This window comes from Semicossyphus pulcher, unplaced genomic scaffold (genome assembly GCF_022749685.1).
Source record: "Semicossyphus pulcher isolate SPU_LCO1_2020_fin unplaced genomic scaffold, fSemPul1.0.p SCAF_23, whole genome shotgun sequence".
Taxonomy (NCBI): domain Eukaryota; kingdom Metazoa; phylum Chordata; class Actinopteri; order Labriformes; family Labridae; genus Semicossyphus; species Semicossyphus pulcher.
The window spans coordinates 11687270-11714815 of record NW_027211697.1 but is presented as its reverse complement, the minus strand read 5'-3'; the positions used below and the strand labels follow the sequence as shown (position 1 = coordinate 11714815).

The 27546-nt window shown below is 43.0% G+C and overlaps 3 protein-coding genes and 1 pseudogene across 3 annotated transcripts; 2 read left to right on the top strand and 2 right to left on the bottom strand.

Moving 5' to 3' along the window:
• Positions 1 to 94: 94 nt before the first annotated feature.
• LOC138602694 (testis-expressed protein 2-like) lies at positions 95 to 14370 on the bottom strand. Its single transcript, XM_069674225.1, has 12 exons — positions 14006 to 14370; positions 8914 to 10207; positions 7493 to 7693; positions 6836 to 7115; positions 6539 to 6726; positions 5814 to 6008; positions 5002 to 5101; positions 3274 to 3406; positions 3026 to 3163; positions 1751 to 1960; positions 1538 to 1658; positions 95 to 762 (listed from the first exon to the last, which is right to left on the bottom strand). The coding sequence occupies exons 2-12, from the start codon at positions 10081 to 10083 to the stop codon at positions 616 to 618; spliced, it is 2883 nt and encodes a 960-aa protein (XP_069530326.1). The 5' UTR covers positions 10084 to 10207; positions 14006 to 14370; the 3' UTR covers positions 95 to 615.
• A 1360-nt stretch (positions 14371 to 15730) lies between these two features.
• On the bottom strand, positions 15731 to 18459 carry LOC138603088 (zinc finger protein 79-like). Its single transcript, XM_069674757.1, has 2 exons — positions 18276 to 18459; positions 15731 to 17649 (listed from the first exon to the last, which is right to left on the bottom strand). Exons 1-2 carry the CDS (start codon positions 18457 to 18459, stop codon positions 16472 to 16474), a joined length of 1362 nt encoding a protein of 453 aa, XP_069530858.1. The 3' UTR covers positions 15731 to 16471.
• Positions 18460 to 19384: 925 nt separating this feature from the next.
• On the top strand, positions 19385 to 21846 carry LOC138602919 (methionine-R-sulfoxide reductase B1-A-like). The gene is made up of 4 exons (XM_069674548.1): positions 19385 to 19483; positions 20494 to 20636; positions 20868 to 20982; positions 21283 to 21846. Exons 1-4 carry the CDS (start codon positions 19429 to 19431, stop codon positions 21300 to 21302), a joined length of 333 nt encoding a protein of 110 aa, XP_069530649.1. The 5' UTR covers positions 19385 to 19428; the 3' UTR covers positions 21303 to 21846.
• Positions 21847 to 22336: 490 nt separating this feature from the next.
• Positions 22337 to 22872, top strand: LOC138603024 (methionine-R-sulfoxide reductase B1-A-like; annotated as a pseudogene).
• The last annotated feature ends 4674 nt before the right edge of the window (positions 22873 to 27546 follow it).

Here is a 27546-nt window from a genome sequence, read left to right as displayed (position 1 = left end):
TATATTACTGCAACAATTTGTAGGTAGTTTGAAAACAACATTTTACAAATATTAACAGTTTTGAATAAGTTTTTATTCACTGATAAATCCACGAGCATATCACTGTTAAAAAATTACATGCACCAGGGAAGCTTTGTCATCAGATCAACAGCTCCATGTTTTTCAGTTTCTAGTTTGTTCAAGCTCGCAGCCCTTCACAGGACCAGTGGGTTAGAAGATGGAAGGATGCATTCTTTTAAGACAGATGTCAACATCATTGATTCGATGATTTAACGTGCAGTAAAGAAATCAGATTTTTCAGTCTCGCACCTTTTATCAGTGTCCAAATTAAATTAAAAAAGTTCCCCTTTGGAAAACCAGCGTATCTGTGTTTCTGACTGGGTATAGGTGCAGTTCAGTTATCTTCACAGTAGGGGGCACTGTAGCACCACTCTCACAGCCCCACTATCTCTGCCGTGCTGCCTTCAGGAGGCGTCTATCCTGCACTGGTTACAGCGAACACACTCAGCGTAAACACAGAGCCGGTACCCAGCTGCAGCAGCCTCCGAATCCATCAGAGATTCATGGCAATAAGTGCACAACGCCCGTCTAGCATCACAATAAAGCCATCTGCTGTTACTCCGACAGGTACTCCTGGGACTCCATGGAGGACTGTTGGGATGAGGAGTGGATGGAGGATTGGTGGGATGCAGGCGGGTTGTCCAGGCCGGATGTCATCAGGGGCAGATATAGGTCGTCCATGTTGGGCATGACAAACACTTTCTGTTGAGCGGCAAAGGGCGGAAAATTATCAGAATCAGAACGGGAGCAACAAAGTGAAATAGGTTAAATAAAGTCAACAGAAGTACTCCTACTGTTAAATAAACTTCAATAGAATAAAAATAAGCAATGCAGATATAGAAGCATATTATATAAACGACGTACAGTATATCTAATTGGAAAAGAGCTGTAAAGTATGTACATGAGTGTGCAAAAGTTTAGTGTATGAAATAGAGCGACAATGTACAATGACCAGAGGTTATAATCCACATGATGTTCATGCATAAGGTCAGATAAGCAGGCTTGATGTGATTGTTACAATAATGTAGAGTGATGAGGCTGTGTGAGGGTCCGTGCCGCCCGGTGCAAAGCTTTAACCTTTTTAATGAAATGGAAAATGTTTCGGGCTGCGTAGAGGTGCAGTGGTTAGCGCCTCACAGCTATAAGGCTCTTAGTTCGAACCCCGGTTCGAAGGGGGCCTTTGTGTGTGGAGTTTGCATGTTGTCCCCGTGCATGTGCTGGTTCCCTCCGGGTACTCCAGCTTCCTCCCACAGTCCAAAGACTCGTTAGGTTCATTGGTGACTCTAAAATTGCCCGTGGGTGTGATTGTGAGAGTGTTTGTCTCTATGTGTAAACCCTGTGATTAAATGGCGATCAGTCCAGGGTGTAACCCCGCCTCTCGCCCAATGGCGGCTGGGACAGGCTCCAGCACCCCGTGACCCTGAACAGGATGAGCGCTATAGATAATGGATGGAAAATGCTTCACTGATAGACTCACCTGGAACTCACACTGCAGCTTCTTCTCGATCCACTCGGTGACATGAGTGAAGGTGACCTCCCGCTCCCCGAGCGTGGGACGCACATGAAGGTCTAACCTGGGAGGCACCCGGAAACTGTACCTGAAGGGACAGAATGAGAGAAAAAGATGAAGTGAGACTGAAAAGACCTTTGGATCTGTTGGTATGAAATGACAAAGAGAGAAACTCAGTACCATATCCTGTCAGTAGGGGGAGGCGGGATGTTGACAGCCAGAGTGCCAGAGAGCTCCAAGACCTCGACGCTGAGCATCAGAGGCATGTTGGACACCTCAGCTATCTTCTTCCTGATGTACTCGTTCTCTGTGGCTTTCTGGAAGTACTTGGACTTTGCGATTTTGTCCACAAATCTCAAGATCTTCCTGCTGGTGCTGCCCCCAGTGTGCCTGCAGGATGATAGGAACACAAATGCAGTTTATGACAGTTGGTCTGAAAATAAATCGGAGCATTTTTAAGTTGTGTTTTATGGAAAATAAGCCCAATAAACATGCTCCAAATGTTCCTCTATGGAGTTTGACATATCATTGGTTTAGACTTTATCGCCTGCTTGCTTGTCGTTCTTTTCATTTGTCAAATGAAGGTTGTGTTTGAATGTTTTTAAAATGAGATGTAAATGTATGGACAAGGCCCTAGAATTTTGACTTGTAGCAGGCAAAGCTGCAGCGCATTGCCGTAATTAAATCAGTGCAGCATCGTTAAAGGGCCAGTTCGTCGATTTTCAACCTCAGTCCTATCGTGCTATTATGGGGAGCTATGCCATTATGGTAGAAGAAAATGCAACTTGGTTCTGTGCCTTTGGAGGACGCTATCTGCTTCTCCAATGGGCCCTGGAAAACCCCGGCAGACTACGTAAAACCCATCATCTGACGGAGGCCAGGGAGCTCGCTAAACTACACTTCCTCAATCTAGGGCACCCGCCTCCGATGTCATGTCTCGTTCAAAATCGTCAGGTTTGAAATGTAGACTGCAGACCTGAAGATATTTTAGACGATCCACCGGTATATTCTTGTCATATTTCCGATTCTGTCCCGCTCTGAGCCGCTGCCTGCAGAGAAGCGGTAGTATTTCACTCCAGCGTCTCTCGCTGGGCCGTTGCTTTCAGAGGGAGGGGCGCAATGCACACTGGGTGTTGTAGGAATTTAGAATGGGCGAAACCACGAGCTGTTTGTACAACTTTCTCCACAGCTATGGCGCCAATTTCTAATATTATTGCTTCTAACGATTACAGAGAACACCAGCTTTGACTGACAGCGGCTTTTTCCAGAGGCGAACTGCTCCTTTAAGGTCATTATACTCACCTGTTCTTATCCTGTTACACTAAGTCAAACTCATGCTGTAACATCATCATATAGCTTAGTGTAACATACTTCAGAAGACATGTGAGTGCATCTTTTTTTTTACCTGTAATCCACAGTGTATTTAATCTCTGTGGTTTAAAGTTGTAAATTTACCCCTCAGCTGCTACCACAGTGCTCTTTTCTCCTGGAGACCCCTGCGACTCAGACAGGGGGACTTCCTCTTCATCAGACGAGCCTGCGCTGGATGACTCTTCATCACTATCGGCCAGTACACACAGCCTGGGCTTAGAGCTGGAAAAAAAACAGTGGTTCCTCTTAGTGCAAAGTATAAAAAAAGACTCACCTACGCATCTACAGACTACTTGTAATATCTAAGGAAAGTAAACTGAGATGGGCCTAACCCAATTTGCTGCATCTCTGGCACACTGTGAGCCTCGTCCTCGACATCTTTACCCAGCTTACACAGGTTCATCTTAGTCTCAAGGGTCATCTGAAGGCAGCCTGTGTACACCAACTCCAGCTCCAGCCACAGGCCTGGGGATAGAGGGGGAAACAGGTAACAGGAAACAGGTGATGATTGAGATTTCTAAAGCCAGAGAGTTTTTAAGGAACATCTCTCTTCACGCCTTGCACTGTGTTGCTGCAAAAAGGACACGAGTCAAACATAGGAAAGCTCAGGGATGTCTTTGTCAGTTGAGCTAAGTCAAGTCAAGAGGATTGCTAATCTCTAAGGCGGGAGACAATGGAAAGCTTTTAGGGCGAGCACGACAAACTCTATAATGAAACAAATGGGATCATGGGCTGAGCTGACCTCACGAATGTGTCTGACACAAGAGATCTGGGCAGTGACTGTTGGGTGAACCTTATTTTGTGTCTCTTCCACATATGTGACATAAGAAGGAAACAAAAACAAGCTATAACCAAGCTAGCATCTCTGCTGGTGCAAGCAATCCATCCAACACTAGTGAAGTACAAATAATTAGTTACCGTACTTGAGTAGAGTTTCAAGTATCTGTTTATTTCTGACAACTGTTTACTTTTACTGCCTTAATTTTAATAGAAATATCTGTACAAAACAGGCTCCTTACTTTAGCTTCAATGCATCTGAGGGGAATCATTTATTATTATTATTTTGCATCATCGTGTGCTGACTCTACAACATCAAGACTGATTTAAACCTAAATTAATGGAACAATTAAACATAGAAAACACAACTGCTTGGTGTATTTATCAGTGCATTTCAAGCACGACAGATTACACATGATGAAAACGACATAAAAGACATATTTAAGGTTTAGAGTGACTTTGATAGTCTCTTAAAAATCAGCTCCAGTCATGTTTTAAGACATATGAAATGCTCTGCTTGAAATAATAAATTGTGTCTGATATGTTTTTTCTGCAAAGTAAGTTCAATGACCTTGTAAAGATCCTCCCAAAGTATGTCCCTCCTTTTCCCTCATTAAGTCCCCGCCCACTCTGCACATTTCCAACCGCCCCCTCCGTCGTGAAAACAAAACACGTCTCTGCCATCGTTTAGTGGCGACTTGTAGGAACTTAGCGAGCTTAAAATGTAGTAATTAGCAGTAGTAACGTTAACATGAGTAGTTTGCAAAAATTACGATGACGGTTACAGCTGGCTCGAGCATCGCCGTAGTGGTTGCCATAGGTTACACATAATGATATGCATAGCGTCACCCCGTCCATTAACGGGATTGGCTCCTTAGGTTTGTGACGTCTCAAACCTGCCAATCTGAAAGCGTGTTGTTCAGCCTGTCCTTGGTACACTGCAGTTTAAAAGCAGACAGGCCCAGCCGTGGAGATGACTGCTGATGTTGTCCCTGATATGTCTTGTAGCACATGAAGAACACCACATGGAGATGTTCACAAGGTTAAACACTTGGTTTTCACCGGAAGGGGGCTTTACATATGATGTAAGGTTCAGTTAGCTTGCACAGAAACAGCTGGTGGTACTTGAATCAGGACTTATAACAGCCTTTTTTGTATCTGTACTTCTACTTGAACAATGAATGTGTGTACCATGTGATTGACCTAATAGCCTTACTGCTAGCATCGCTAAAAATGAGTACTAAAGCAAAACAACATACAAGAGTAAATACACACAAGTGTACCTCTGCGGTCCAGGGTAGGTTTGGAGGTGCTGAGGACTTGAGGTAGACAAGTGCCCATGTCCAGATCAGCCAGAGTCAGCTCATTCATGAAATACGGCAACTATAAAGGGACAAACAACACCTGAAATTAGTAAACATGCTGGGTTCATGCCGATTTTTCTATTTTTCAATGTAAGAGAATATAGAAGCTCCAGTGGAGGTAGCTAAAAAAGTGAGCAGGGGAAACCTGCAGTGTATTTAAGTGTGTGTGTGTGTGTGTGTGTGTGTGTGTGTGTGTGCGTGTGTGTGTGTGAGTGTGAAGGACGGAGAGGCAAGATAGGGGAGTAAAAACGATGGTGTGTGTCAAAGAGGAAAGCAGGAAATGAGTAATGAGATGCTGCGGCGCCATCAGCGCTACTCTCCCCTCTCCTACCTCCTGCTGTAGGAGCTGGAGGGAGTGCATTATCAGCAGACCCTCTCACACACACACGCACACACACACACGCACACACACACACACACACACACGCAGAGGAAACAGAGCTGCAGTGTTGCTGTGCCTAATGTCACATCTTTTGACCTTGTGCACAAACCACTGCTGATGTTCATGTCCTGTCATCCAGTGGCAGTTTGAAGAGCTCTGACCTTCACTACACTCACCACGCTCACTGTTGTGTTGCCTAGCAATGTCATTACTTAATAGGACATGATGATGATGCTGATAATGGTACAAATATGAAGATGAATGGGAATATAAAAAGCGGATTTAGTGTCTAACCTTGAGAAATAAATCCCCCCCCCACACAAACACACAAACACACACACACACACACCTTTATCTTGCTGAGTTTCTTCTGGATCTTGTGAGCCACCTGATCCGTCCAGTACTTCTCCCGCAGAAAGTCCCAGAAGATCCGTCCCACCAGGGAGTTCACCCAGGTGGGCTGGCCCTCTGCAGAGCCTCCCCCTGGACCTGCACTTGGCTCAGCTCCGGCTTGACCTCCACATCCAGGCTCTTCATTCTGAATCTGAAGGGTGCAATGAATAAATTGGAATAGATCGAGTTTGTGCAATCATTTTTCAGAGGTAATACGATCTGATAACACTGAGAGGCCTTTGCTAGGCTAAACCATCCTCAACCTGGATTTATGCTGACTCTCTTACTGATTCTGCATCCACCTCCTGTAAACATCAGGACAGACGGCCTCTACATGGGGTGCACATCGCAAACAGCCCCAGCCAGAATTAGCAGCTCATTGATGCATCACAGTCAGTTCCTATTAATATCCTTCCAGGAAGGTGATACCTCAGATTTCTGCACACTGACATTTGGTCAAGTCAGCACAGATGTGTTAAGCTGAGCCAGCATCCCGGACACACGTCTGGTCAGAGCGTAGAGCAGAACAATGCAACAGAAGCTGATATTGACCAGCTCGGATCAATGGGAGTCATGTAGAGCATTAGCGCAACATGCAGAGGAAAGTAGAGCAGAGGCGAAGCTCTTATTTCTGCTTGCAAAGCTCAACACTGAATCTAAATACAAGTGTTGTGCATTTACCTTTTTGTGCGATGTGGGGCTTCCCTTGTCGCTTTGGCAGGGGCTGGGGAGGGGATTGCAGCTCTGTGTCACGATCAGTTGAGTCATGAAGGTGCTGTAGTCCAATAGCGTTCTTGTTTTTAAAGCGCCCGGCAGGTCGTGCAGCTCCTCCGTGCTTTCTTTAACAGCGTCTCCAACGAGAGGTGTTTCTGAGGGACAGAGGGGTGAGAGGGACGATCGAGCTGGTGAACGCAACACAAGACACATTTCATCCCACTAAATTGCTCCCAATCACTACGAACGGAAACCTCTTCTTACCTGTGGTCTCCTCCCCGCTCACACTGCTCCTGGCTCCGGCCCGGGAGGCCGACAGGAAGTGCTGGAACCACTCCTCCTTCTCTCTTCCTGTGCGGCCAAACAAGTACAAGGTGACAGGAAGTTGGTGGTCAGGGACGGTGTATCTCTCCATCCTTTCTTCCTCTTCCTGCCCTTCAACCACACTCTCCTCCCCTACCTCCCCCTCAGCCAGAGTGATGCAGACGGGGTATTTCTTGTTCCAAACCCTCTTGCGAGCCAAACCAGGCGGCAGCAGAGACACCTAAGACAGAGAGGAAAGGAGAAGTGTCGTTTTCTTTTTATTTTCTTTCCACAAGGATGGAAAGAATTGTGTTATCAGTCCGCTTTGCCAAAGTGCTCTCCGCATCGATTAGACTGTGTTATTCGGTTGCCCTTTTGGAAGCTACTAACTCAATATACACCTGGGACAATCACCGGGTCAAGTTTATTCAGCACATCATCACTTGGGCAGTAATCCTTCTGTTCTTTCACCTCCGTGTTAGATGACAATGTGGGTGCAGAGAGATGAGAGTTCAGCTGAGAGGTCACCTTGCCTCTCTCTTTGACTCCCCCCTGAGGGACACGCCTGCTCCCCTGGGACCCAGAAATGAGGATATTTGTGTCTATAAACACACTGACCTTACAGTTAGCCAGCTGGTAAGTGCGCGTACGCAAGAACACAGCCTCGTGAGGCGTCTCGTCAAACCCGGCCCACCGGGGGATGTTGGCACGGGGGTATGCCAGGCGCAGCCGACTGCCCTCCAGGGCGACATAGACAGAGTGGAGGATGGAGGGGTGAAAAGTCTCAGGGTCGTAGCTGTGTGTCTCGTTCATCCAGCCCTGGAAGGGAAACAAATTTCGGTTTAACTCTGTAGTCCACACTTTCCTTTCAGAATGGAACCTTATTAAAAGGCTTCATTTAGAGGCAGTTCAGTGTTTATCTATCATATAATAAGAGAACCTAGCATACTCTCTACTCAGGCAAAGGACAGTCACAGTGAGTGGTGCAAACTGCAACAACACAGCTCAGCAGGAGGGGAAACACGAGACATAGCAGAATATATCTGTCTCATTTAACACTGTGGGAGAGCCTGTTGTTCTCCTCCATCCTCATAAACCGTCTCTGCACCTGCAAACTCTGCATTTAATACGCCAGAAGGCCAGTTCCTTCTCTCAGCGTGGCTGCCAGAAGGTGCTCGGAGAAAACTATTATCCAAATGACCTGCTCTCTGTGCTTAACCTCCTACCTGGGAAGGTTTTATTGTCGTTACCTCAAATCTAATCTATTAGTCACATATCATAGCGCTGTCTTAGTGCTTTCCAGTGCCTCACATGGCTGTTGGTGCAGATCAAACATTAGAGCTTTAACCTTATTTCCATACAGTCAAATAAGTATCAGCAAAACAGGAAGTGCTTGGGTTTCTCCGAATGTAGAGCAAGGCGCTCTTAACCAACCACACTAAAAGCTCTGTGAGGCTGTAGAATGACAAAGCTTACAATGACGACGCCGACACGCTGATGTTTAGCATGTTCATCACTGTTACCATCTTACTTTAGCTGAGAACGTTATCAGTTTATTCTGTAAGTGCTAAGTCCTCTCTACATGGGTTATCAAATATGTTGTTTTAAAGATAAATAAATGTCTGTTAAGTCTCTATTGCCGAATGAGGTTGCATTTGCAGTATTACAGACTGGGTGTCTGTGGCGACTTTCGCGGAAAAAAATCACAAGCGGCGCCCAGTTAGTGACGCGTTTTCCATCAGTCAGCAGTGGTTGGTCTGCCAGAGAGGGTAGGCGGAGCTAAGCGGCTGCTTTTCCGCTCTCTGCAAGTGTTGTGAGTAAACAGTAATCTACTATGGCTGAACAAACAAAGAAAAGATGGATGACTACAGATACAACTTCAACAAGAAGTGAAAATCCAAAGAAAAAGAAACAAATTTGACGCTCAGATGAAGCACAGCTGTGCAGGTAACCCATAGCAACCATAGTGCCTACCATAAACACACACCCACATTCACGCACACAAACATACACAAGTCTAAATTGGCTGCAACAATTACCTCTAGAAATTCTTGATCCGTGAGCTCTCCATCCAGCGGATCCATGTTCAGGAGTCTGGATTTGCTCCAGCGTGAGCTCTTGTTGCTTCTTGCAGATGAGCGTCGCGGAGCAAACATGTAAACCACAAACAGGCCCAGCATAAAGCCACACGCTACCCCGACAGACAGACCAGTCAGATAGGAGGAGAGGGGCAACACAAAGAAACCATAAGCTAGAAGACCCACAGGGAAGAGCCAGTAGAGAGGCAGGGATGGGATTGGCAAGGCGACTCCAGACCGGGTGTAGGCTTTGGATGCATTCTGGAGCTCCACCACCTGAATCATATCTCCATAAGTGCGAATTTCAATATGGCCGTCTCTGCTGTGTGTTTGGTGCTCAGGGGAGACGGAGGATTTTATCAATGAGCCCTGTTGCAGTCTCCTCAGAGGCGTGTCGCATAAACTTCTCTGCTCGCTATCAGTTCTTCTCCGGCACTTTAAGTCTGCATCTTCACTTCCTCCGTCTCGTCCGCAGCTGCCTTGGGAGTCTCCGGCCCTCCCTTGCTTGGGGCTACCAGAGCTTTCATCCCCCATGATCTTACTCAGCATGCTCAGCGGATCCTGCATGGCCTCAGAAAACTTCCTCCGCGTGTCCTCCAGCTCCGCGATCAGGGAGCTTCCCCGGGGTTCAGCTGGAGGCAAGCTGCCAGGGGAAGGAGGACATACCCAGTAGTCATCCTCATTCAGTCCTCCCGCTTCGGGCTTGGCCTCAGGGATTCTCGGATGAGTAAGCTGCTTCCGGGGATGTAAATGCAGCTTGGAGTCTGACTTGGAGAGGTTGACCTCTGGCTCGACCCGGCGGGAAATCTCCGTGCTCAGGGACTTGACCAGGCTGAGCAGAGGTTTGCCTCGCAGAGAGCCGCTCTCACTCGGGTCCAGATCCGTGGAGGAGGATTTGACCAGGTTACCTGTGACGAGAGGTTCTTTCGCGAGATCAGCAAGACAGCCCGGGGACGAGGGGGAGTGAGGCAGGAACGGGGGCTGGGAGCGGTGGCCCTGGCTCAGATCCAGCTCCATCCCTAGTGTGAGGTCAGGCTGGCTCTCCCTGCCTTGTGGTTTGTCTTTGGAAAAGGCCACGATGGGGCCTTCATCGTGGCGGTCCAGGCTGAAGATGAGCTTGCTCTCCTCCATGCTGGCTTGAATAAACTGTGAGAATGTGGTCAACCCAACGGAGCAGCCGTCCTTAAAGACATGGAGCGAGGCGGTAGATTTGTAACATCCTCCTCGGGTAGTTTGTAGTCCATCATGTTGGATGCTGGAAAGGTGGTGAGAAAAAAGGAGAACATATTAAAATGTGGGCTTTTAAACAGCTTCAACGAGCCGTTTGTAACATCATATAAGAGCATAACATTTAACTCTAAGCCTCCCTGCTGCTTCGTGACCTTATTTCTATTCCTGTCTTCACTCCCTTTTCTAATTTTCTCTCCCCTTTCACCTCTCAACCTTTCTTTCTAATCTGCTCTGTTCCTTCTGCTTTGCCCTTTTTACTTATTCCTCTGCAGGGATACAGGAAACTTTGTGTGTCTCTGTGTGTGTGTGTGCTGTCAGCTAACATAAAGTCTGAGATCAGGCCGGGGTGTAGGAGTGCTTTGTTTCTGGAATCATCATAGGAGTCGTTAGCAGATTGACTTTAATCCCAAAGTCAGGACTAATCCCAAATTAGATGCAAGGATCCAATTCATTAGCCGCGATCCAAAAGGTTGTTTGTGCGTACGTGACATTTTTTCTCTCCTCTTTGTGCTTATTTATATGCTTTCATCTTTCCTGCAGATATTTAAGACTTCTTCTCAATCATAACCTCACTTTTACAAAGTCACAACTCTGTGACATTTTGATTTAACTCAAACACACAAGGAAACAACTTCATCTGCGTAAGCGTCTGCTTGTGTGGATGATAAGAGTGAACGTATGCTGTCTATCAGGGTTTTGAGAGTGCATGCATCTTTAACAAGCCCTTCACAGCTTGTTTACATGTCACTGACAAGTATCATGAAGCCCAAATCACTGAAAGTCAACAGCTACGTTCGACCCAGACTGATAGCGGATTATCCTCCGTATTTAAGAAGCTTTTACGACACTTGGCACATGAATAAATCTGATGAATGGGCAATCAGTGTGTCTCTCAGTTCCACACATGTCAGATATGTTAGCATCTACTTGTGCGGGCTGTCAGCCACAGACGTAATGCAGCGTCACAAGCTGCAAGAGCAAAACAAAGTGTCAATAGAGAAGTGCAGCATGAAATTAATGACAAATATCGGTAAGAGCTCAGCTTATTACGCACAAAAATACTACTTTTGCTATATTTTAAAGTTATTTCAGGTTTATAAACTGACACCCAAGCTAAGATCATTTTTAGGGATGCACAATGTTATCGGCACATTATCAGCACGTCTCGGAAATGACATTGGCATCGGCAGATATGATAATACAATGCTTTAATTCTGCCTAAATGCTCGATGATTCCCGAAAAAAACATAACGCTACGACATGAACTCTGCACGGGTGTGCGCACACTGCATGAACCACACCTCTTCTGTCATGCGTGAAGAAGGGTGCAAGATGTCAGCTAGGTTGCTATTTGCAGCATCGATCATGCGAGGAGGAGCATCATCATCCAAGCCAAAGATTACAGTTTTATTGAAAGGTTATGCTCATATTTATTTGTAAGTAACATTTTCTAAGTTTAACTAGTTGCCCAGTGAATGTGTACGTTTTTAAAAAGCACGGTATTATGTTATTTCTGCATCTGCCACAATAAGAGAAGGCATGATATCAATTCCACTACAGGGGAGACTTGATGTTCTCTGCAATGAGGTGGAAAAAAACATGAGCCTGATATATCAGTATCGAAATCAGCAATTGGCAGAAAGGGTTGGAAAATATCAGCATGACAGATATCGGCAAAAAATCTAATATCGTGCAGCAATAATAATTTTATCCTTCTACTTTTGCTTCCCTGTTTAAAGAGTCTATCCGTGTGAGGTCAAGGTTTGTACCATCCGGTTTCAACTGATCGAAAACAAAACTCATAATAGATAGAGCCTGACTAGTATGTAGTTCTGAGGTTGTACACATTGTAGGGAAATAAAGCATTTGAAGATTCTCGGAGAAATGACATCACAATAAGCAAACAACGTAAGAAGACACTGTATTTTAAAATGCCTACAACACTACACGACACTAATAAAAAATACATATACAGAGTTAAGATAACTTCAGGAGTCTTAAGAAGCATTTTGTCATGTTTCTACACTTAGAAATGTCTTGAATCACTTCGTGTTTATGAGCAAATGTAGTAAGAAAAATCATCATCAGAAGTTTCTATGGCAGAGTTTTAGGGGTTTAATCTTCCTGTTCACAGAGCAAACGATGCAGCCAGATTCCTTACACAACCAAATATTAAATAGAGGTTGTCAGAACTGAATATTTCTGCAGTTTAAAGGCAACATTTTTACTTTAAAGCAGCAGCAGGAAATGAAACCAGTGTTAGGACACTTGAGCTCTGATTGGCTGTTGTTGCATGACACCAGTTTGCAAGGCTATAGATCTGTTACCACGTTGCTCACATAATTTAGCCTCCCCTTTGCCTCCTGCGTTATCTCCTCACTCCTCGGCCCTCTGTTTTATAGGGAGAGATATTCATTTTAGCAGCAACCTGTTTGGCTGTTTGTCAGATCTAATTAAGCAGAAGTGCTGCTCCGCCGGTGCTCATGCGGCCCCAGACAGCCCTGCATCACCCTAATCAATTTCTACTTCGGAGTCAATTTGGATCCGTTCTTGCTGACAGGGAGAGGAAAACCTTCTCTGCTCTGTGGAATACGGAGTCAGCAGGGATTCGGCAGATTCCCAGACAGGACTGTGGGAGAAATTCTGCAGGAGCAAGAATGACACCAGACAACGAAAACCTGGAACCCCAAATTTTGTTTAGTGTCATGGGAGTCCTCTAGCAATTTAATTATTACTAGAGGAGGGATTTCTAAATATAGTGAAATGTTAATGAAGGAGAGACATGTAAAAAGACTTTGATGATGTGAGCTGGTTCTGTAATAAACATATTACTGCAACAAATGAGGGAGAAGCAGCGTTAAAAGGAAAGGAAAAGCTGCAAGTACATGCAACAAAGATCAAATTAAAGCTGCAACTAAAGTTTATTTTCATTATCTATTTGTCTATTTGAGTATTTTTCCAATTAATCATTAACGAGTGAAAGAATCACAGTTTCTCCAGGCCAAAGGGGATGCCTTTGATGCCTAAGATATTCAGATTTCAATAACATAAAACAAAGAAAAACGTGAATCAAAGAATACAAAAAAAAAAAAGTTACAAAGCAAACTAGAAGGCCGGGCTCTACATGCCCTCTAACATGCAGGCAAATCTGTCTTTGCATGTGTCAATCAAACATGAGGTCCTTTGTATTTGCCTATGATTCTACAGGTATATTGAAGAGTCTATCAATGAGGATTAAAAGAGGAAGAAATGACGTGACCAGCAGAAAATCCCACTTTTATCCATGATGTTGGCATGAGATTGAAATCCTGCCTCGCTGCCCTCATTTTGGCCTTTCTATCCTTTTTAAACAAGCACAGGGGGATAAAAGGAGGCAGAGTATTTGGTTTCTTCCTGAAATTAATTTCATAAAAATCCCGGTTGGTATACTTTGAGATTATATGAGGATTGTCTGTGGAGCTTTCCAAAGACAGGCCGGACATTAATTTCAAGGCATTCCTGAGCTTTAATCTTGTCCTCGAACTGCCCGTTGACCCTGACACATTTGGCACAGGGCAGTGTGATTGTCTGGGTATATGATTAGAAGCTTTGGTCATTAAGTAAATCATTAAGACTACATCTCCTTGGCTTAAAGAGGTTGGCTATACACGGAGCCAAAGCATCACTCAGACAGACAAATATAGTCCCTTTTGTCCCCTCAAACTTTTTATTGTGAACAGGAAGAGCAATTTGAAAGATTCATCACTGCACGTCAGCTTGAGCTTTTCCTGTCCTTCAAAATAAAGGCTTTTTTTCATCGCACAAAAAGCTGGCGTCTTCTTACCTGAATCTGGCATGTTTGTCCAGCTGCTCGTGTGATATCAGCGGCAGAGGTTTGTGCAGAAATGCGCTTCAAGCTCAGGCTGCAGTGCTCAGACTGGATGCTGCAGAGTGCGCTGTGCTGCACAGGGGGATGCGCACCAGCCGCAGGCAGGCAACAATTATTCATCCAACTTTGCTCAGATTGAAGCGAATCTTCGATGAAAAATCCTCCAAACTCCTGAAAAAGATTGTATCCAAATAATTAGTTTACCTTTAACTCAAACGAGGCAGCGCCGTGGCCACGGTTTGACATCGCTGTATTGCTTCCGCTCCATGAGGCGTCAATCCAAAACGGAATAATGTGATTATTGGTGTCCTGGCCGCAGACTGGACGAAACCCTAATCCAGATTAGACCGGAGAGGCTAACAGTTGACGGTGCGACTCCTCCTCTGTGCTCTCTGTGCTCATGCAGCGTCAAAACACAGACTGAGCTCAACTCTGACACCGCAGTCCTGTACGCAGACTTATGTAATTGCACGACCTGAAAAAATAATTCACGACAGAGTAACCGCTCAAAAGCCTCTTATTCTAAAGCCCAAATCCTTATTTAAAAACATTGACTATAAGGACACAGCGGGTAAATGTTAAAGCGGTTCTGGGAATCGTTGATGTCCAAGGAGGATGTTGCACTATTCCACATTTTGATCTCACTTTGGGGACGTTTTTAGGGAAACATCTGTCATCCAAGTCATCACATTTAAATTTTACTGATTGAAAGCAACAGATTAAGAGTGGGAAATTGATGACAAATGTCGGCTTCTGGCTTTAATTATACTGTGTGTTCATTATTTCCTTTTACCAGGGCATCAGAGCAGCATGCAGGGGAGCAGCCCAGACACATTCAGGCAGGGACCTGACCCTGCATGACCTGACATTTAACCGCAGGCTGCACATTTTATGGACAGGTTTATACACCTGGATTCTCAGAGGTTTAAAAAAATGTATGCATTACATTCTGCAGTTACAATTACACAAACTTTATATCGTAAATTGATGCAAGTTTAAACCAGTTATTTCATTATCGATGGATTACTTAACAGGCCTACCAGGCACAGGTCCAGGGGCCCGAGGGGTCAGGGGGCACAAAGAGCAGAGCCTCTCCATATAGTGACTGTTAACATTTAACGAAAGAGACACAAAACATCTACAAAGAGACACACAACTTCTACTTAGAGATATAAAATTACTAGAAGAACATGTAAAATGAGCACATTGACACACAAATGCCTAAAAACACAACTGTGCCTGTTTTTGTCCGTGCCCAGGGGCCAATGGTCTAAAAATATGCTCATGAGTCATTGGTGCATCAGTTGCCCAAATAGAAAAGCATGTTTGCAAGAAGCGGTGAATAACAGTGTTGTTACATGTGTGATTTCAATGATATGAAGATGATTGGCCAATGTTGAAGACACCTGTGACCTTCTCTTCAAATAACACTCATGTATCTGCTGCCTCCTGCTGGCCAAAGTGCAGAAATGTGAGGGGAAATGAGGAGGTAATGTTCCAGAGACAAGAGCTCTAAAATAAAAGGCAGACCCAAGTCGTGAACATGAAGCATTGAGCCGGGCAGTAGAGCGGGTTCTATAGAGCCCAATGCAGTAAATATGAGATACATTAAATAAAAAAATGAGCTTATCAGACAATTGTAGTCTGAAGCGCTGGCTTTGTAAAAATATGTTTACTTAGTTTTATCAGCATTAATTACAGGTCTTTAGTCTTATAGTGCATCCTGCAAAACTTTGATGGAACACTGCAAGTTATAATTTGCTAGATGTACAGAACAAGCAACATAACAGTGCACTGTGTTAACTTTGTACAGATGGAAAAGGCGGCTTACAAAGATAAAACAATATTATCGATAAACGTTGAAAGAAGGGGACCGAACATTGATCCCTGTGGAACACCTTTAGTTACAAATGAAAAATGGTATGGAATCTTTAACTGTAAGAACATAAAACAAAGCACTACATTTGGATCTGTTAAACAGTTTCTATAAGTCATGTAAACCGACCTAAAGAGATTTATGAATTCCTTTAGATTGTATGGCTGCTTTGTTAACAGGTAAATAAGCTATTCTTACTGTTCTTCAAACGGAATTTAGAGAAAAAGATGGTTCCTTGACAGACACAATGCAAAACCCAGATGAACATATGGGTTAAGTTTGGATCCACCCATGCTAAAGCTGCCTCTGTCTGTTTTTAAATGATTAATAAATAATATATAATTATATAATTCATAATTTATAGATCAGAGCTGTGAGTGCATGTGCAGTATAAATCAGGCTTACAACATATGCTACATCAGAAGGTATGGAACACCAAAAGGTTCACAATTGGTCGGAAATGTTTGGCAGTAATTTAAGCAAATAGCTATCATATGTAGTTAAATTACCTGTCTTGCAAAAGCTGTAAGAAGGTCGGTCCAGTTTCAGTCAGCAGCTGCATTCTCATGAGTTTGCAGGTGCACCTTAAGATTAGGTGCAAACCTGTATCTCATACCACAGACATGACAGGCGTACGGCCTCTCTCCTGTGTGTGTGGTCCTATGTCTCGTCATCTGTCCACTTTGGCGAAACCGTTTACCACAAATATCACAAGGGTACGGTTTTTCTCCTGAATGGTATCGCATGTGGATTTTGAGCTGACTGCTAGTGTTAAAAAGCTTGCCGCACAGGGAACAATGATACGGTCTCTCCCCTGAATGACTTCTTTTATGAATTGTGAGATTCTGGCTCTGACTGAAGGCTTTCCCACAAATATCACAGTGATAAGGTTTCTCACCAGAATGGGTCCTCGCATGCACAATCAGATGCTCTCTTCGGTGAAATGTTTTGCCGCATTCTTGACACATTAACGTTTTTATGCCTGTGTGTGTTCTTTCATGCAGCCGGACACATCGATTATTTGCAAAAGTCTTGCCACAAACATCACAAAAATAGTTTTTTTTGTGACTACCTTTCAAGTGACCTATCAGCTCCTCTGTTGACTGGCATGTTATCCCACAAATGGTGCACTCAGTTTTGTTGTCATGTGCTTTTATGTGCTTCATCAAAGAGCCGATGTACTGAAATCCCCTGCCACACAAATGGCAATAACTGCGGCCCTTTTCATTTTTAGCAGAATTACTGTCATAAGGAAATTGTTCTTGACCCTTTTTATTAGGGCTGCCACTTTGTTTCTGTTTTGTTTTTTTGGTCCGTTCTCCTTGGCTGTTCACAATCTCCTCACCGATGTCATTCTCACTCTGAGCTCCAGAGCAGGCTAAAGGAACTGGCTGCAATTCGTACGATATTTGTGTCTCTGGCAGATGTTGCTCGCTTTTAACAATTTCTGGGGAAGGAAAAACAATCTCCTGTGTGTGACTTTCATCCCCAACTTCCTCCTGCTCTTCTTTTATCTCTGACATCTTTAGGTCCATCTGAACCATGCAGAAGTTCCAGTTATTATTGTCCAGGTCTGCACTGTTTTGAGACGGTCCTGGGGCCTCAGCACGCAGACTGAAGTTAGACTTTTCTGGGATTAGTGGTCCTTGGTTCTTCTGTAGAAGTGAGCTATCACATTGGTCTCCATGCTCCTCTGTGCTGCTGTTCTGCGAAGGCCCTCCGGCTACAAAAGTGATAGGAGCAAAATTATTCCAACAGCTTGTAAGGTTTCGATTTCAAGTAAGTAATTATACAACATGAGCAGCCTCTACTCACTCCTAACTAAGTGTTGCTCACAATACTTTGAACATGTTCAAGTGAGATGTTAAAAAAAAGTAATCCTCTCATAGTTAAGTCAAAAGAATAGTTATAAATGTTCTGAATTGATGTTTAAATCTCTGATACGGTTAAAATTATCATACACACATACATTGTTTAATTCATACTTTAATGTTTATTTCAACTGCAATTGAGTTGATCTGTGATTTGCTGGTCTGGTCTTATTCTCATCTGAGATCGATTGCTTCTGTCTTCCAGTAGTTTCCGCTATCGACTACAGATGTCGCTGAGAAAACATCACACTCTCACTCTTTGACTATTTCTCCCCATTTTTCAGGGGAGTAACATACTTTTATAAAAATCTAACTTATAGCAACAGAGCTTGCACAGTACTTCATGAGTGGAATCTGAAAGTGCGCGCATGCGTGGACAGAGAGGAGCACCTTACATAGTTACGGAGCTTTCACCTCTCGTGATTATTCTGGCAATGACAGTTAAATATAAACAGCAATTTTCACCGATGTCTCAAACCTTGTTTTTCTCGCAGTAGGCCCAGCTGGTGACGCAAACTTTCAACCTCTTCTTTAGATCGACTAACTTCTGCTTCATACAAAGCTAATGTTATTGTTTTCTCCACCTCTCCGAGGATCTCCTCTGCTGCTGCGTACAGCCGCTGATGAACAAACGACCGCAGCTGAAACATTGTGGTGTTCATGTCTTAGGAGAGCGTCGCGGCACAAAACATCAACGACAGTAGCTGGATAGCAAGAGGATAAACTCAGCTAACCCATATCAAATTTGTCAGTCCATACAGCTTGTTAGTCGTCAGCAACCACAATATCACTTCCGGTTATGGTCGTTCAGAATAAAAGCGTCAATTTTAAGCACTACTCAACATACAACGAATTAAATAAATACAGGAGCAAATGTACTTCAAATGTTTTTATTGCCAGATTGTAGGGACATAGCAGTGTATGGTTGTATTTATAAGTGTAACAAAGAAAGGAGACATCCATCATTCACAACCAATACAGAAAACACAGTCTAACTTCTTCAAATCAAACTTTTATGGTAAGTCAGGTGTTCCATTGTAAAAATGTGTTACTTTAATTTTGAAGTATTATATTTTACGGCATCAGTCATCAGTGACAACAACATAAGAAACTCAATAGCAAAACTGTCAACTACATTATACAAAAATAATCAGGAAGGAATCTATAAATATTGATGACAGTTTGATAGCCTACTAATAATATACAGTATATAGGCTATACATTATGAATGTACAGCCAGACATTGGTCGTGCAAGCTGAAATCTGCACTGCAATGTTAAATGAATAAGGAGGTACAGCTAGGGTACAAGTCACATAGCTTGTGATTTGCTTGTGTGTGTGTGTGTGTTTTTAGATCAAAATTGCTGGATTCCAATTGCATAAATAGGCGAATTCTTTGATATTTCATAAATGTATATCTCGGTCAAATAATTATTATCTAACACTTCAAGTATTTGATTTTGGGGCAAACTTCATTGTCGCAATTGTACTCTTTTACTTTGAAGGCTAACGCTCAAACCGGATGTGTCCTTGTTCCCAGCGGAATATTTCCATTTATTCAGATAAACTTTAACTTCCCCAGTCCCACTCAGAGCAAACCCGGATAAACACACGGAACTAAAAGCCAAGTGATGTCTTTTTGTAGTTTCTTCAATGGAGAGGTCTATAAAGACCATTTTAAACCAGGTACCTTCATAACTTTACTTTGACTTTATTCAAAATATTTGAATATCGGGTGCAGTTTATTGACTGTAGCTAAAATAGTGTTGACGTAAAAAAACAAGATACCCACTGCTAGCGAACGATTAATTGCGACACTTAGCTTTACCAACAGCTTTGTTGCTTTGTTTGTTTGTTGGACCAAATTATTCTTTCCTAACTTTGAGTATAGTTCGACTTTGCTCAAACCTATTTGAATGAGCATGGAAACTCTGAAAGGAGCCTCGTTGGATAGTTATCTTTTGTAACCAGTGCTCAGGTTACACAACAACTCTGTTACAAAACTGGATGCTGTTTCGTAAATGAGAAATTAATCTATAACTGCAAGAATAACATTAGGCCACACACTTGACAAAACACAAATTAAACTTTAATCGCCATTATCATTTATTTATAAATATGATATATTGCATTAAAATGTAAAGGGTACTTACAGAAAGAGAGAAAAAACATAGTTAGTTTTTAGTTGGTGCAAACTTGGTGGCATGCCTGTGCTTTTGCGACTTTTATTAGGAATGGTATTAACATAGTTTTATCATCTGGTTACATACCAACTAGGGCTGGGTGATATGGGCAAAATCCAATATCACGATATAAAACTTTTCATATCTCGATAACGATGTATATCATGTTTCCTGGTAACTTATTTTTGGTTAATCATAATTTAAATTGAATTTTTGACGAATACAAAGTACTTTTCTGCACGTTAATGTCCATGCTAATAAACAGCGCTTCCCTCTATGGTTTGCTGCAGGTTCACTCCCACGTGCAAGGATTCGAACGCGTTAGAAAGCATCGTCAAAATTATGTAGAAATTGCCATAAAGCAGTTCGGCCGCCGGTTTTGTGACATCACGATAGAGACGACATAGAAAAAACAAATACAATAGACATTTTCATATTGTTTTGATGATATATATTGTCATATTGCCCAGCCCTAACACAAAACCATCATTCCTTCCATCCTTTACTTCTCAGGGATTTATGTCTGCTCCAAATGCGACTACCAGCTCTTCTCCAGCAGATCAAAGTACGATCACTCGTCCCCCTGGCCAGCTTTCACAGAGACCGTCCATGAGGACAGTGTGTCTAAACATCAAGAAAGACCTGGAGCATTTAAGGTACACTCAAGTAGAAAAGAGCTTTTCTTTACTTAATATTTGTTCTTTGTAATTGTACTATATTAATTTCTTGTCCGACGAAATGATAAACAACAGTATTAGACATACCATCTCTTACTAGATGTAGGTCAACAACTTATAACACCTAAAAGGCTAGTAAATTTGTTTTAATGCATCAACTCTATGCATATACACAACATCCTGTCTCAGATGTATGGTGTGTTATTCCAGGTGCGGTGTGGGAAATGTGGAAATGGACTGGGCCATGAGTTTGTGAATGACGGGCCATCTAAAGGACAGTCTCGCTTCTGAATATTCAGCAGCTCACTGAAGTTCGTCCCTAAAGGTACAATAGTCAGATTATATCACAACACCAGGTTGGTCATACTGTGGCTTTAAGTATGCCTATTTTACAGTGTTTATGTTGCAATATCAGTGTATTTGTCAATCTATGAACAACAAAATTGCTGTTTAGAAAAACAACAATAATACCAGCCTCTTTATTTCTCTGAGCAGAAGCATTACAGGGAACATGTGATTGCGAGGGCTGCAAACTTAATCCTAATATTTAATTATTTAGTCTTGGCTGATTCAAGACAGAGTTAATCTTAGATGCATTATCTCTGTCTCTCCCCCCTCTCTACAGATAAGGTTGATGGACAGTAAGGTGAGCTGTCAGAGGGGAGCACTGCCGGGCTCGTAGACGTGCCTCTGTGCAGCTGATGGTGCGGACAGTGGATGAAGTGTTCTGGGAAAAAGCCCAATCTGGGAGCACCAGAGCTCTGATGAAGGATGACCTCACCGGACAGCAAGAACAGAGACTTGTCTTAACACCTAATCACGCAATCATCAGCATCTGCAGGATAGCCTCACTGTGATTACACAATGACTGTCTCATTAGATTTATGTATTTAGAACTATTTATAATCTCTGAAATTATTGTGATTTTTTATTTAGTTCTTTTTCAAACCTTCAAAGTAACAAGCCTACATGTCCGTCAGAAAGGAATAGCTTTCAGAACTGTTTGTCTCAGACTAGATGAACCTTTTCCAAAGATTACTCTTAATATTTTCTTAACTTGTTTATATATGTCGGCCTCTACCTGCTGTGTTTGTTGAGCTAGATGGAGGAAATTTGTTACAATACATTCTATTTTCAATCTTTAGAGGCTTTATGTAAACGAGCACTTGGACACTTAATATGCAAAACACTGAAATAAATATATTTTAAATCAAATAACACAAGGCTTTGACAGTTTGTTGATGACAGTTTCTTGTTTTCCAGGATTTTTCTGACTGAGTTCTTTATATAGGAACAATTGCACTGCTATAGAGTCTGCAATGAGGCGAGCAGGAGAGTCATACACGAGCTACAAGATTTCATATTAACAGTGTTTTTAATGATTCTTCATATTTATTATATATCAGCATTTTTACTGATGGCATGTAGAGATAACTTTTATTTCTAAAGGTTTCAATCCCACATTTTTGGCTGGTTAAACATTGACACAACTTCATGGTGTAAGTGCTGCCATCAAGTGGAAGTAATGAGAATAAGTCCAGGCCTTACACAAGAAGGGCAGAGCGGTCGACACTTGATCTGTGCATGCAAGTTTGTCTCAGCATAAACCGGGCGTCTCTTTTAGAAAACATACGTCTCAAACTGAAGGGAAGTTACTTTTAGTGTGTGACCGAGTGATTTGAAATGGATGAGATGTCATATTGCTCTTTCTCTGGCGGAGAGGAATATAAAAACCACTTCCAACCCGGTGAGTAGCAAAGAAGCATAAGTTTGCATTTGAGTCAGTACTTCTTAAGTTGTCTATTTATCCATGCTTTTTGTTTCTTCACGCAGGTATATATGTGTGTTCTGAATGTGGGCACGAGTTATTCTCCAGCACGTCAAAGTTTGAGCACTCGTCTCCCTGGCCAGCATTCTCAGAGACGATCCACGAGGACAGCGTCTCCAAAGAACCCGAAGCATGGGGACCCTTAAAGGTAGATCGCTGCATGTTACAATAAGCTTTGCTGTATCAAGCTGTACTTCATAGGTAATGCTAATAATCATGTCATATAATTGGTACAGTGTTTTAAATTTGAACCATTTGGATCTAAATATTCCAGGTTTGCTGTGGGAAGTGTGGCAATGGATTGGGTCATGAGTTCTTGTACGACGGGCCAAGAGAAGGGGCCTCACGGTTCTGAATATTCAGCAGCTCGCTGATGTTTGTCCCTAAAAGTGAGTCTATGAGCGGCTTCCTTCTTTCACACATATTACAAAGCTATATCCTCCAACTTTAATGAGGGACAGATTACTGAATGGGCCTTCTGGGTACAACCAAGAGGCCCAAGGGTTAGGAGGCAGTTAGGACAAAAAGCCTGTGTTTATAGTGATCCTTTTTGGAAAGTCGATTAAAGATAGATTTAATTGGAAAGATCTGAAATGACAAACCACACAGTGAGGACAAAAGAGAGATCATAAATGACCAAGAAAGGGAAAAATGTTCCAAAAAGAGACACAAAACTAACAATAAGAGACACATATGAACAAATTACAGACAATGGAAGAAAAAGGAGACACAGAATGAACACACAATGACATCATAATAAAGAGAGGTGCAAAAAAATGCAAAAACAAGAGACACAAAATGTCCTAAATAACGTGTAGTTGAATCCAGGTTGGGGGCTTTTTACATGTCTGTTGTTTGTTGCCTCATACTCCCTGGCAGTCTTCTACCCACTTTTTTGTCTTGGCCCCGTCTCTCTGTCTCTCTCAACAGAAAAGGTTGATGAACAGAAACCTGAGCTGTGACAGAGAAGAACTTTTTTTTTGCTGCTGAGGGTGCGGACAGTGGATGAAGCGCTCCGTGATAAAGCCTGATGGAGCTCCGGGGCTCTGATGGACAGTGACCTCACCGGGCAGCAGGAACAGACTGTTCTCAAGCACAAAAAACCCCATAAAAACTGCAACAAGGTGAACCACATAAAGCTTCCCTTTATAATGTCACATTAAACGCTCATCCTGGGAGTTTAAGATGTTTAAAGTCTCACTCTGGATGGACGCAAACATGCTGTGCTGACTTTATGTCCCTCTTTAGAGGTGTAATTGCTGGTTTTTATCAGTTGGGGGTGCTATGTGCCCTAACAAACCCTTTGAACCTCAATTCAAAATGCTTTATGAGCATGAATGTAATACAGACGTTGCCAAAGCCTTAATTGATAAACAGATTAAAAGAAAGAGAAACTCATCGTTCTGTGTGGTAGTTTATGAAAGACTGTGTTTGTGTGTGTGTGGTTCCACTGGCCACACAACTATACTTTACATTACTGCAGTATATGAACATAAATGTTATCGTTGTGAACAGATAGACAAGAGAAGAACATCCTTCATTTACTCAGAGCAAAGTGTCTTTTTCCTGATGCTGTCGATGCACTTACAATACGTTCCCTTTTTAATTAGACTCCCTTGAGTATTGTAGAGAATTCCTAAATGCTGCCTGCAGGAAAACCAAAAAGTTTAAGAAGTAATCTCATAATTACAAAATAGAATCTGAACAGCATGTTTTCACTTTGCGCAGACTTGCCACCTCCCTCGTCTTGGCAAGACGATATTTTGACACCCCGCTTTCAGTCCACGTTCCGCACATGAGACGTGTCCATGTTTTTCTACCTGGCAGAGTTTTCCACATAACACCGTAAACCCGCCTCTTTGCTCGTGAAGTGGTGGAATTATAAACAAAAGCGAGGATGTGGGGGTATGTTCAACAGCTCCTCGTGCTGCTTAAATGTCCGGGCCGAGCAGGTGTGGAGCTGCTCCAGTCAAAGGAAGATCAGAGGGGGGAGATGAAAGCTGAAGTGTCAGGCGGAGGATTAAGAAAGGAAGTGCAAACATTCAAAGATTGTCATGATGTGCGGTAGTCAAGCATTTAAAGCAAAGACTGTTTTGTGCATTTGATGTGATGGTTATTTTGGCTGTAAGGTATGATCATAAACTCTTGCAGCTGTGCCTGAGTATTGTTTTTACATTTCAGTGTTTTTCCCTAAAGTGATCTTCAGTTTTCGAAAGCAGTAGATCATTAATCCTTTGACTGAAACTTGTAGTCCTCTTCAACATCCACATGTTGCCTCTTTGAGTAATACTTCCTCGTGACTGATTAGATGTCTCTGTCGTGGAGTCTCTGCAGCCACACACAGCTGGCACACAGACTAAACTGTCCTCAGGGGAGGATGTCTGGAAGAAGAAGGGAGAGTTAGAGAGAGGAAGAGAGACAAACCCAACAACAGACAGACAGACAGTCAGACAGACAGACAGGGACCGGAGTACAAAGATAAACCACATGTGAGAGATGGAGAGGAAAAGGAAATTGCCCAAAACACAGGACTGTAATTAGCGTTCGCTATCTCCGAGAGCCCTGATTCTGGCTGGCATCTGAGCGCAGCTGTATGGCCGAGAGGAAGCAAACAGGAAGGAGGAAGTGGTAATCCTCTGATCAAATCCACTGACCTCTACCTCTCATCCTGCTCGTAAGCAAACGGCATCCTTAATTACATTAAACAACCGCGACTCCAAAGCCTTCCCCAGTCCCACAGGCCGAGCCCAGAGGTACAACTTAAACACACGTGTGTGCAACTGAGTCATTCGCAGAACATCTTGTTTTAATTGTAACTTATACCCGGGAATAAATCGTTCTGAGAGTGTCCCCTCTGGTGTAGAGTTCCCAGAATGTCTTTTGAGGGTAGGGGCACATCATTTGGGGAAGGGAGCATTCAGAATCAGAAGTACTTTATTGATCCCTCAGTGGAATTATAGCGCTACAGTTGCTCACTATAAGAGACAGAGAAAGAATAGAAGTAGAAGAAGTAATTTAAAAACAAATATAAGCTAACAGGGCTAAAGCAGAAAAAAACAGTATTCCTCCTACAGTCCAAAGACGTGCTCGTTAGGTTCATTGGTGACTCTAAAATTGCCCGTATGTGTGACAGCTGGGATAGGCTCCAGCCCCCGGCAACCCTGATGAGGATAAGTGCTATGGATAATGGATGGATGGGTAGTTATTGCAGGTTAAACCTATTCCACATATAGGGGTAATGGTGATAGTCGTGAGGGCATGCAGGAAACATTTAGGGGACTATTCATTCACATAATATTTGTCGTGCTTTTGCAGGAATCTACTGTATAAGGGACCAATGATATTATTGTTTTAGTCCATTTTAGGTGCTTCCATCATGTTGCAATAACGTTTGCAGAAGGTGTGTTTTATATTCTAATAGATTATTTTCATTTGACCTACTGGGAACCAAATGGAAAAGTCCCCTTGTAAGACCTGGAACTGTTTGTGGATGTTCCTAGACTGATATCAGGAGAACTTTTTCCTCGGGACCAAATGAGACCGTTCTGTCTACGGCCCAAATGTCCGCTTTGTAATGTTATGTAACCATGTGAGTTAACCTTACGCCTTAAAGGGCCAGTTCGCCGACCTCAGTCCTATCATGCTATTATGGGGAGCTAATGCCATTATGGTAAATTAAATTTGGCTCTGTGCCTTTGGAGGACGCTATCCGCTTCTCCAGTGGGCCCTGGGAAACCTCCGCCAGACTACGTAAAATGCTTCATCTGGCAGAGGCCAGGGAGCTCGCTTAACTACACTTCCTCAGTCTAGGACGCCCGCCTCCGATGTCATGTCTCGTTCAAAATCGTCAGGTTTGAAACTGCAGACCTAAAGATTTTTATACGATACACCGATATATTCTCGTCGTATTTCGGATTCTTTTTGGAGCCGTTGCCTGCAGCGGAAACGGTTGTATTTCGCTCCAGCGTCTCTCGCAGGGCCGTTACGTTCAGAGGGAGGGGCGCAATGCATGCTGGGTGTTGTAGGAATGTTGAATGGTCCAATCCACGAGCTGTTTGTACAACTTTCTCCACAGCTATGGCGCCAATTTCAAATATTATTGCTTCTATCGATTACAGAGAACACCAGCTTTGACTGACAGTGGCTTTTTCCAGGGGCAAACTGCTCCTTTAAGGCCCCTGTGATGATTTTGGCGCCCCCTGTGGACAAAGAAGTACCAGTTATCCTCTTGCTGATCTTGTCCTGTACATGTGTAAGGTGTGTTTTCTGGTTAAACATCTTCTCCTGCTTTCTTTAATGAATCAAACATATCTAATCGAGAATCATTGCAGTGAAAAATGTAAACAAAGGCTGTTTCGCCCACGTGCTGTCAATCTCCTCGTCTGATACCTACCCCTCCGGCAGCACCTACAGGCACTGAAAATATCTACAAAGAAATAATGAATCTTGTCACTATTGGTCTTGCGTACTTGCTTACTTTCATATAGTTGCATCAGTATTAATCAGTCTGTTTCATAACCACCGAAAAACTCCTCAGAGGAGCTTTAAGTCATATAGGGAAACTTAAAATGCAACACTTTTATAAGAGAAAGAGGACGTTTCAGGATAATCCCCAATTTTCTGTAAAGATTCAGGATGTTTTTTTTTTACTTCAGAGAACTTTTAGGTCCTCAGGTCCCCCTGAAAACCTCTTGCTTAGATGTGGATGTTTACAGATGCTGCACCTGCTTCTGTTTTGAGCCACAGAGAAGAATCTTATCCTGCTTCCAAACGCCATGACTTCATTTCCATTTCATTAAGGTAGCATTTCCTAAAAACATGTGCCACCCAGTCGCTCTGCTTCCCTCGCTGCAGAAGCTGCGATCGCTTTGCGGGAGGAATAAAGCTCCTGTGTGCGTGACTGTTGGAGAAAAAGAGAAAAGGCTTCATCAGGGAGTAATATCCTCAGCATGTGAGTTACCCCGCAGTATATGATGTCTCTATTCATCCATACACGGTGGGGCTGCCTTCCACATGGTAAAAACCACATATGCCGCTCCCTTGGAGTAGTGAATGAGAGGA

Coding starts and splice junctions, on each gene's coding strand:
- LOC138602694 (XM_069674225.1), bottom strand. CDS start 10,083: ATGGAGGAGAGCAAGCTCATCTTCAGCCTGGACCGCCACGATGAAGGC. Junction 7,694..8,913: donor CGGATCAAGAATTTCTAGAG/GTAATTGTTGCA, acceptor TTTCCCTTCCAG/GGCTGGATGAACGAGACACA. Junction 6,009..6,538: donor GCCCCACATCGCACAAAAAG/GTAAATGCACAA, acceptor TGCACCCTTCAG/ATTCAGAATGAAGAGCCTGG.
- LOC138603088 (XM_069674757.1), bottom strand. CDS start 18,459: ATGAACACCACAATGTTTCAGCTGCGGTCGTTTGTTCATCAGCGGCTG. Junction 17,650..18,275: donor CCTACTGCGAGAAAAACAAG/GTTTGAGACATC, acceptor TCACTTTTGTAG/CCGGAGGGCCTTCGCAGAAC.